At 32.6% G+C, this 11,452-nt stretch overlaps 1 protein-coding gene across 1 annotated transcript; it reads right to left on the reverse strand.

Annotated features, from left to right (window-relative positions):
* Nucleotides 1-4,210: 4,210 nt before the first annotated feature.
* Nucleotides 4,211-10,859, reverse strand: LOC119606786 (beta-galactoside alpha-2,6-sialyltransferase 2). Its single transcript, XM_037960376.1, has 6 exons — nucleotides 10,332-10,859; nucleotides 9,552-10,091; nucleotides 7,217-7,314; nucleotides 6,576-6,855; nucleotides 5,058-5,155; nucleotides 4,211-4,833 (listed from the first exon to the last, which is right to left on the reverse strand). The coding sequence occupies exons 1-6, from the start codon at nucleotides 10,675-10,677 to the stop codon at nucleotides 4,669-4,671; spliced, it is 1,527 nt and encodes a 508-aa protein (XP_037816304.1). The 5' UTR covers nucleotides 10,678-10,859; the 3' UTR covers nucleotides 4,211-4,668.
* Between the last annotated feature and the right edge of the window lie 593 nt (nucleotides 10,860-11,452).

Genomic DNA, 11,452 nt, shown 5'->3' on the forward strand with positions numbered 1-11,452 from the left:
AATAATTCTTATTAGACATTTAAAGTGAATCATTTTAATAACAAATCGCGTGATGAAATGTCAAAATGTTAAACAAATCTTTGAAGAAAATAATACAAATATTTTGGAAAAAGTTACTTTTACAATTTATATTACGATCACGTTTTGTGGTCATTGGACGACGATGTGTTTGGTTGATAAACAAAAAACAAACAATAAGAGTCCCGAAATATTTTATTTAATAAAAAACAACAAACTTCCAAAATAATTTCTTTTATAAAAAAAATAAAATATTTTTGTTTTGTTTTTAATTATTAACTAAACAATGCATTATTTAAGGTAATTAAATGAAAGTGTCATTGACATTTTAGGAAAAAAATCTTTTGTTTTAGAAAAAAAAAAAAAATTATCAAATTTTAAGTTTCAATTATAAAAACAATAACAATAAATTTTAAATATCTTAAAGGATAGAGATATTCTAAAAGATTTTAAGCTTTTATATTTCGGGAAATCAAACTCCTTTAAAATGGGAAATCGCAGTAACTCAAAGATACTGTGGAAATAGATAAAAATCGATTAGGATAGAACACTTTCGGAATTAAATTACTTAAGAAGTATCTTAGTGATGGATTCTGAATCCACTCTTATTTACATAGATAAATAGGAAGACTAAAGGATACCTCAGAGAGAGTAGGTCGTATATAACTTAAAAGTGAGGAATCTGTTAAAATTTTTAGCTTTTATGATTAGCTATGGCTATATGTGGATGTCACGTCGTAAGAATGGCTCATCAAGAAAGAATCATGCCCATTTCGGATACCCTGTTCTTAAGTGAAGCTTTTCGCAGAGAATGCGTTCTGTATCAATCGAAACAAATTTTATTGGACGGGGGTAATGTCTAAACTATAAGCTAAACATCCCAACCACTTCTTTCTAAATATGTAGTTTTTAACAGGTATTGTGGCATGTGGCCGAAATACCTCAGATCCATGTATTTATATTTAGCTATATAAGTACGATCGTAATAGATCCATTTTTTTTTATCGCAAGTAACGATTTGATGCAAAAACCATATCAACTATAGCTTTAAGATGAATCTTGCGCATCACTGATGTTTTAAAATTACTGCTTGTGTAGCTTCCAATAGCTTTGCAAGTTCCTCTTTAATTTGACAACAATCTTAATGGAGTAAGGCCTCCAATTCTTGGTCTTACATCTTTTTTTGACTTCCGTGTCAAAATATGAAAGTCATATATGAAGTTCGCTTCCTATTGTGGTAAACAAAAGTAAATCTGGAACTATTAAGGTCGTAATCGTTTGACGGGCCGGGTCCTTTCAAATTGATACACAAATTGAAGGAAAGATTCTAGCGATTTACATATATGACTAAGATCCCACATCATAAAAATTACTCAAGGGTTCCAGTACAATACTGTGGAATACTCAGACATAAAATATAAATATCTCCAAGTCCTTGCAAAATTCTTAGACGATCTGGACATATCTGTCTATCCGTTCTTCTGTCTGTGAAAACAGAATAGAATCCAGAGGAAAAGGCCGGAAATAACATTGCAAAGTATGACTACAATCAGAGTACATTTGACTCTATCCCCTTTCTTTCATTAATTAATTTGGTTGGTTAGTTATTGTAACAGTTTACTGAGCGCAAACTGTAATATATCATCGTAAGAACTCTGTTTTTATATACTACTTCAACTGATCGATACGATCTATCGTAATTTATACGAGTGTGGTATAAAATCCAGCCGGTACCAGTGATATATCACAATAGGTCAATTAGTCTAAACTCAGATAATTCACTAATGTTGTAATATATTTCTCCTGACAGCTAGGTCAGGATATTTGCAAAGAAAGTACAATATCGTTTCCTCTTTAATCCTGTCATTGCAACAGCGACAAAATTCGTTGAAAAGGAGCCTAAACCGACATTCATGTCTCGGAATCTGCCAGTGCCCACTTATTACTATTTCGTGCATTTTTCATTGAAAGATAATTCCATTAACATGACCCGTCGGCTCCTCTAGATGTGTTCAGATTATTCCATCAATTTTCAATCTTTTGATACGAGATCACAAGTTTTATATGCAAGAAATCTCTTTTCCCGAAAATTTCACAAAAATTCCAGGAGGACACCTGGAAAACACATTCGAAATTTGATTCCATTAATATAGTTCATTGATTGCAAACAAACTAACATATAATTAATATTTTTAACATACATATTTCGTAATTATTTCTCTATGCTCATAAAAACCTTTCAAAACATACATATTTATCCTAGTTTAAACAATTATCCAGAAATGAACTTGAACTTCACCTGCCATATTTATAAAATAAAACTGCAAATAACAATAATAATAATTTCAAAGGAATTTCAATTGAATCATATTGATGAGTATGTATTTTATTATTTTTTTTGTATTGTTCTTATCCCTGCCATGAATAATTCGATTTCTCATCTTCAATTCAATTGTTTTAAAGAAATATTAAAGCCAAGCGAACGCCATAAACTGCACCTGCTGCTGCCAATTTGACTGCCTGGCGTAGTGTACTGCTCATTTATGAATGTGTGTCTGTCTCAAGATCTGACACACGCAACCAGAGGCGAGCAGAAAAGATAACATGTAAGATTATTACACTCGGGCTACGACGAATCTTATGTACTCAACATCAAAATTTGTCATTTATCGATATTAAGCATTAAGATTTTCCGATGAGGGGCCTTTTATGGGGAATTGACCAGTAAAAACTCGATAATGTTTTGTAGTTACACTCTGTATTATGTACTTTTATAATGACAAATTAACTTATTAACGACCTATTTGTATGTACTTATTTAAGTAGTTATTGTAAACCAGCGTGGTTAGTACATCAGTTCAGTTTAGTTCAGTTCTGGTTCAGTTCTAGTTCTAGGTCAGTTCTAGTTCTGGTTCAGTTCTAGTTCAGTTCTAGCTCAGTTCTAGTTCAGTTGTAGTTCAGTTCCAGTTCAGTTCTAGTTATCTAGTTCAGTTCTAGTTCAGTTCTAGTTCAGTTCTAGTTCAGTTCTAGTTCAGTTCTAGTCAGTCTAGTCAGTTCTAGTTCAGTTCTAGTTCAGTTCTAGTTCAGTTCTAGTTCAGTTCAGTTCAGTTCAGTTAGTTATAGTTCAGTTCTAGTTCAGTTCTAGTTCAGTTCTAGTTCAGTTCTAGTCAGTTCTAGTTCCGTTAGTTCAGTTCTAGTTCAGTTCTAGTTCAGTTCTAGTTCAGTTCTAGTTCAGTTCTAGTTCAGTTCTAGTTCAGGTTCTAGTTCAGTTCTAGTTCAGTTCTAGTCAGTTCTAGTTCAGTCTAGTTCAGTTCTAGTTCAGTTCTAGTTCAGTTCTAGTTCAGTTTCTAGTTCAGTTCTAGTTCAGTTCTAGTTTCAGTTCTAATAGTTCAGTTCTAGTTCTAAGTTCTAGTTTCGAGTTCAGTTCTAGTTCAGTTCTAGTTCAGTTCTAGTTCAGTTCTAGTTCAGTTCTAGTTCCAGTTCTAGTTTCAGTTCTAGTTCTCAGTTTGTTCTAGTTCTAGTTCATTTCTAGTTCAGTTCTAGTTCAGTTCTAGTTCAGTCTAGTTCATTTAGTTCAGTTCTTAGTTCAGTTCAGTTCTAGTTCAGTCTAGTTCAGTTCTAGTTCAGTTCTAGTTCAGTTTCTAGTTCAGTTCTAGTTCAGTTCTAGTTCAGTTCTAGTTCAGTTCTAGTTCAGTTCTAGTTCAGTTCTAGTTCAGTTCTAGTTCAGTTCTAGTTCAGTTCTAGTTCAGTTCTAGTAGTTCAGTTCTAGTGCAGTTCTAGTTCAGTTCTAGTTCAGTTCTAGTTCAGTTCTAGTTCAGTTCTAGTTCAGTTCTAGTTCAGTTCTAGTTCAGTTCTAGTTCAGTTCTAGTTCAGTTCTAGTTCAGTTCTAGTTCAGTTCGTGCAGTTCTAGTTCAGTTCTAGTTCAGTTCTAGTTCAGTTCTAGTTCAGTTCTAGTTCAGTTCTAGTTCAGTTCTAGTTCAGGAGGAGCCACAACTGTTATTTGAATGTGTTACAAACAGAATGATAAAACTAATATATTGCTCATTGTTCTGAAGTTGAATATAAAACTCACGTAAAGAATAAAAAAGAGTTTTTCCTTTTTTTGCACAACAATGAAATTACAATCAAAGTATCCCTGCTAATAAAAATAACAAAACAATAAATAAATAAATGATTTCTGTTCTTTTTGTTTTTGTTTTTATTGCAAATTTTTTTGTTTTATTGTTTCAAAAAATATTTCCGTAATATTTTAACGTACAAATGTTTAATTTTTCTGCATTCTATGGTTTGTTGCAAGTAAATACGTTTGTTATTGCAGCAGTTGCCGTTTTTTATTGAAATGATTGAAATGGATTTAAGAACAAAAACAAAAAAAACAATAACAGCTACAATTTTATTGTAATTCAATCGTGTAAATAAATAAAAATTGATTGTTTTATAATGACTATGTATATTGGAGAGATGGATTTAAATCACAGGAAATTAAAATAAAAAATAATTATTGATCACTATAGAAACCGGAAATCAATGCACAAATCTTTTATGGAAGTTTTAATAACTGTTCAAATTCAAATTCAAATTAATTAATTTCCCTTTATCCTTATTGCTTTTAATTTAAGTGTCATTGTGGTTGAGTGGATCAGTGTCCTTTTAATAGCCCAAAAAATTAAATCCACATAATAGTTTGTTGGGTCGTCGTATACGTAAGATGCCAAATTGAAAAACGGACATGTCATCGGCTACATTCATATCCAATGCCATTAATTTTTCAGCAGCCAACGGATGCCAGGCTCCAAAGGTGCAAGCGGAATTTATCTGCAGAAAGTAACAAAATAGTAAGAAAGTAAAAAAGAAAATGTAAGAAAAATTTTAAATTTTATTTAATAGAATGCAGTAGTTGTCATTGCTCTCAACAGCTCTCACAGGCTTCACATTAAAGTATCTTATTTCAATTTCCCTTTAATTGCCTTCGTAATGATACTTGTGTTGCTGTTGGTAAATTCTGTGAGCTGAAAATGATTGATGTTGTGTGCACCCACCTCTTTGCTGTAGTAATGACAGCGACCATTTAGACGTGTCGACGGAATGTATTCTATGAAATCAACGACAGGACAATGAGGTAGAAGTAGAGCAAGACCTGCAGTAAAAAAAACTGTTGCTTAGTAAATAATTTAAATTACAAATTTACTTAATTTATTTGTGTGTTATTATTATACATAAATTGTAAGATTAGGACCTGAAATTGGTTTTCGATAATAGGACAATGTTCTAGTGGACTCTATTCTTGAAGACTGTATTCTAGTGTACCGCATTCTGGCCAAATAGAACTTTTTTCCAATTAAATTAAGTCCTCTCTATTCTGTTTACATAATTCCATCATATTCAAATCTAATCTCATCGACCCAAAAAGGCTGAGTTCAGTTTCACACCATTTATAATGGGTCAAATTGAAGTCGAATCTGCTCTTGTTGAACGTTGGCTCTGTTCTGATCAAATCACTGCTCTAGATAAATAACAACGATAAAAATTTGATCTAGTTCAGTTCTAGTTCAGTTGTAGTCCAGTTCTAGTTCTAGTTCAGTTCTAGTTCAGTTGTAGTCCAGTTCTAGTTCTAGTTCAGTTCTAGTTCAGTTGTAGTCCAGTTCTAGTTCTAGTTCAGTTCTAGTTCAGTTCTAGTTCAGTTCTAGTTCAGTTCTTGTTCAGTTCTAGTTCAGTTCTAGTTCAGTTCTAGTTCAGTTCTAGTTAAGTTCTAGTTCAGTTCTAGTTCAGTTCTAGTTCAGTTCTAGTTCAGTTCTAGTTCAGTTCTAGTTCAGTTCTAGTTCAGTTCTAGTTCAGTTCTAGTTCAGTTCTAGTTCAGTTCTAGTTCAGTTCTAGTTCAGTTCTAGTTCAGTTCTAGTTCAGTTCTAGTTCAGTTCTAGTTCAGTTCTAGTTCAGTTCTAGTTCAGTTCTAGTTCAGTTCTAGTTCAGTTCTAGTTCAGTTCTAGTTCAGATCTAGTTCAGTTCTAGTTCAATTCTAGTTCAGTTCTAGTTCAGTTCTAGTTCAGTTCTAGTTCAGTTCTAGTTCAGTTCTGGTTCAGTTCTAGCTCAGTTCTAGTTCAGTTCTAGTCAGTTCTAGTTCAGTTCTAGTTCAGTTCTAGTTCAGTTCTAGTTCAGTTCTAGTTCAGTTCTAGTTCAGTTCTAGTTCAGTTCTAGTTCAGTTCTAGTTCAGTTCTAGTTCAGTTCTAGTTCAGTTCTAGTTCAGTTCTAGTTCAGTTCTAGTTCAGTTCTAGTTCAGTTCTAGTTCAGTTCTAGTTCAGTTCTAGTTCAGTTCTAGTTCAGTTCTAGTTCAGTCCTAGTTTAGTTCGAATTCATTGGATTCACTCCACACTTCTGATCAACTGAAATAGCCGATTTCATATTAATCGACATAAATATATTCTATTCTTATATTAAGTGTAATATTGTCGACTCAAATCGACTATGTTCTGTTCGAATCAAGTTTACTCTATTCTGAACAAATAAATGACTGAATCCCTGTTACAGGTAGATTTCCGAATATGTTTAACTAATCAACTTACCAATAAAACCCGAACTTGGCGGATTCTTTCGTATCGGTCTATTATTAGCAAACATTTGCAAACTCTGCCACAAACGCCAAATCGAATGAGGATCAATTAAAAAGGCACGTGACTTGGGATAGCGACGACGATACATTTCATAATTCGTAAATAAATCATAATCGGACGTAGTCAACCAATCCTCTAGTGAACCATTATATTTGCCGGGGTCCCAAGCAGCAATAGTGACATTTTGAAAAATGGGTGCATGTGTAAAATCGAATTCAGGCTTCGTGACAACCTAAAAGGAAGTCAAATATAAATCTTGTTATTTTTAGAGCTGTTATAAAAAATTCAAACAATGATGACAATACATCATCGAAAAAACAACTGAAAAAAAGCAAAATGCACTGAAATGAATACAAAGAGATTGAATGGAAACAAACAACAAAAAATTATTATGAAAAAAATATGTACAACAAGTAAGTAATAAAGTAAATGTGAAATAAAATTAAATAAAAACTGAAACAAATCAAAATCATATAAAAATGTTTAAATAAGAAAAATCATAAAATAAATTGCGTTTTTAGCTCGAGCCGTTTGTACTACGTATTCATGTAGTGAAACCACAGGTGAATACATGAAAACAAACGAAAACTTACTTGAGAATTCACCACACGTATGGTGGTTTTACTGCCCACATCCACTTCGTATCCTCGAGTTGGAGCATGATTAAATCTCATTACGATGTCGTGAGTATCTAAACGACAACGGTGATGTTGATGATGAAAATTAGAGTAAATTAATTTTTATTTTATTACATATTGCTCTTTTTTTTGGATAATAAACTTATTTATTACCCGCTCTGTGAGAACATATTTTTTTTTTTTTTTTTTTTTTGATTTAAAAAAATACTTATATTATAAAAATTCCATAAAAATAAACAAAAGTGCGTCAGTTAAAGACGGTGGTTAAAACAAAATGTTTTATTTTGTATTTTTTTTTTTTCAAAACCTGAACCGGCAAATAACAATTGCAGATCTTAAGATTATATAAAAAGTTTATAGTTTTTTACAAAGAAACATTAAAAATTTAATTTGGTATTTTAAGGAGACGTTTTACTTTATGTAAAACTTTAAACTGACAGTTCTGAGAAATTATACTTGAAAAAGGGGACAATATTTTCAGTTAAGCAAGTAGTTGAATTTTAATTATTAAGTTATAATTTCTAGCTATTGAAGGGTCATATATCTAATAGATAATCGCATTATTCGAATACGTTATAGCTTCGTTGATCACTAGAGCAGAGCTTTAATAAAGTTCTAACTTACACTGTTCACAATGGAACCATTTCATAGAGAGAGTTAGAGAATCATCTGTTGATAGCGATTATTTGTGTATATCCTTCTTATGAATATCTAGGATTGAAGCTTCGACAAGTAATTCCTACGATATTTATGCAACATCTTATCTCATTAAACAAGTTCATGATAAATTCAGACATTTCCAGGGCACTTCTGTTCTGCTCTTTAGAAGATTAATATGAACTTGAAACAAGCTTCATTATTATTTTAAAAACATGTTCTGGAATTCTGAACCAGAACTGAACTAGAACTGAACTAGAACTGAACTAGAACTGAACTAGAACTGAACTGAACTAGAACTGAACTAGAACTGAACTAGAACTGAACTAGAACTGAACTAGAACTGAACTAGAACTGAACTAGAACTGAACTAGAACTGAATTAGAACTGAACTAGAACTGAACTAGAACTGAACTAGAACTGAACTAGAACTGAACTGAACTAGAACTGAACTAGAATTGAACTAGAACTGAACTAGAACTGAACTAGAACTGAACTAGAACTGAACTAAACTGAACTAGAACTGAACTAGAACTGAACTAGAACTGAACTAGAACTGAACTAGAACTGAACTAGAACTGAACTAGAACTGAACTAGAACTGAACTAGAACTGAACTAGAACTGAACTAGAACTAGAACTGAACTAGAACTGAACTAGAACTGAACTAGAACTGAACTAGAACTGAACTAGAACTGAACTAGAACTGAACTAGGACTAGAACTGAACTAGAACTGAACTAGAACTGAACTAGAACTAGAACTGAACTAGAACTGAACTAGAACTTGAACTAGAACTGAACTAGAACTGAACTAGAACTGAACTAGAACTGAACTAGAACTGAACTAGAACTGAACTAGAACTGAACTAGAACTGAACTAGAACTGAACTAGAACTGAACTAGAACTGAACTAGAACTGAACTAGAACTGAACTAGAACTGAACTAGAACTGAACTAGAACTGAACTAGAACTGAAACTAGAACTGAACTAGAACTGAACTAGAACTGAACTAGAACTGAACTAGAACTGAACTAGAACTGAACTAGAACTAGAACTGAACTAGAACTGAACTAGAACTGAACTAGAACTGAACTAGAACTGAACTAGAACTGAACTAGAACTGAACTAGAAACTAGAACTGAACTAGAACTGAACTAGAACTGAACTAGAACTGAACTAGAACTGAACTAGAACTGAACTAGAACTGAACTAGACTGAACTAGAAACTGACTAGAACTACTGAACTAGACTGAACTAGAACTACTAGAACTGAACTAGAACTGAACTATAACTAGAACTGAACTAGAACTGAACTAAAGCTGAACTATAACTGAACTACAACTAACGGTGATCTGAATTTGAAACAGAACTGAACTAGCGGCATTACGTATTATAAAATTTAGAAACCTTGTCCGATCTTCGCATACGTTTTTCTTATCAAAGTTTTATACATTTGTGGTTGATTTGTGGCTCTTCAGATATCTATATAGAATATTCAAAAAGTCCGCTGTTAGCAAATTGAAAACTTTCAACCAAGTTTTTGGTATTTAGTATAATTCTTTGGATAGGCCTTTTTAACTAAAACTCCCTAAGTCCCAATTGTTTCTTAAATAAAACATTCCTCATACTCACCTATAAATCTTCCCAGTTTCGAACCCGACATCGAACCAGCACTCGACACTATGGCACACGTCTTAATATTCTTATTCTGACGAAATAGTTTCTGCTTTGGAAATAACTTTCCAAATTGTAGTTTATTAAAGGGTGGATCTTTACGCTTCAGCACACGTACACCAGCTTCCATGACGAGACAGGTCGAGGGATAATATTGCTCCTCAAAACTATCACCAAATACCGGTTTAAAATCGACATTATAAAAATTCGATTCATTCAACGATTCCATCATGGCTTTATCGAAAGCACGTAATATGCGTTCCTTAAAGACCATCGTTTTATTTTCGCACATTTGTGAGTATTTGTCATGACACAGATACAGTTTGGGGTTCAATGTGAGTTTGGTTGTTTTGGAGACTTTGAGACGGGGATGCGGTGCAAGTTTGGAAGAATTAATGGCTGGATTTTCATGAGATTCTACGATGAATCGTTCATTGGGATTCCAGCGTACGTGGAAAACGCTGCGTTTTTTACGACGCATGCTAGTGGAGGAGTATTCTGAAATGTGAAGAATTGGTTGTGTAAGTTTAAAATTAAATTAAGGTATAGAAAGTATGGGTCACATAATGACAAAATTCTTTTAGACCCCCGATTCAAGAATTTTAAAGTGCCTTTAATTAAATTTCCCTTACTGTGTACCTAAATGATTTTCACATACACACACCCGTAACCTGTTGCTTAACATTTTAACTTTTTAAACAATCAGCTGTTAAATCTACTTTAACAGTGAGATAATACCTTGTTTACAGCGATTGAAATTCACCACAGTTCCATTGTGTGTGTGTTTACATGCTGCTGTTAATGTTGTTGAATTTTTTGGTTGATTACTTGGCTGAGCTTTTTCAAAGTTTTTAACATTTGTTTGTATTTTTGTTGTACTACTATCATTGGATTGTTGTAGAAGGGGTATAAGTGGTGCTCTGTTGTTATTGTTTTTACTGCTGCTACTGCGTTTAATGTTGTTGTAGATGTTGTGGTTGTTGCTGTTTTCGTTGATTGTTTTGGCGCAATTTCTTTGAATTTGTATAAGTAGCACAATTAACAATGTTAAGTATTTTAACGTTTTAATTGAAGTTTTTAACATTTTTCAGCATTTAGTTTTTTGTTTGTTTTTTTTTTGTAAGTTTTTATATTTTGTTCTAATTTCTTTGTTCTATTTATAATTTATGGCAAATTTGTTTGGTTTTAAGCACTATTATGGCAGTTTTTAGATGTTTTTATTTTTAATTATTATTTACACTGATTGTCTTTTGAGTTGTGGTTTTGCTGTTGAAGGTCAAGTATTTGTTGGATGTTATATATTTGTTTGAATTTTTATTTAGAAATTTAAGGCAAACAAATATTTAATAGAATATGACTAAAAATCTACAATATCATTCAGTTTTTTGAATAGTTCTATCAACTGCTGTCGAGTTTTCTCAAAGCAATGACGATGATACAATTACAAACCTGAATAAGTAACAAATTATAGTTGGGCGTGACAGACCCTACACCAGTTAAGAGAGTGAAATGTGATTTGTTTTTTATAAGAAGAGAAAATGTGGAGCGCCTCATACGATGTGGTGGATGGATCTATGTTTACATAAAATGTGTTTATCCCGAATTTCATTGCGACAATAGCCTTCTTAAGCGACTTGTGGGCATTTAACTCATGTTCTGAAGATATGAGGGCCAGGATCAAATGAGGAACGATCATTAAAAAGCAGCAGGCAAGATATGAACATATGTAATTATGAACACAAAAGCTTTATTTGAGAGGTTGTGTTATATGGGGGCTAGTTGAAATAATGGACCTATCTCAACTATCATCTATCTTAACCATCGTGCCTGGACTAATGGAAGACCATGTACCAAATTTC

The sequence above is a fragment of the Lucilia sericata genome, unplaced genomic scaffold (assembly GCF_015586225.1).
Source record: "Lucilia sericata isolate MDLA Ls3-8-SP2 unplaced genomic scaffold, ASM1558622v1 Contig000622F_arrow, whole genome shotgun sequence".
NCBI lineage: Eukaryota > Metazoa > Arthropoda > Insecta > Diptera > Calliphoridae > Lucilia > Lucilia sericata.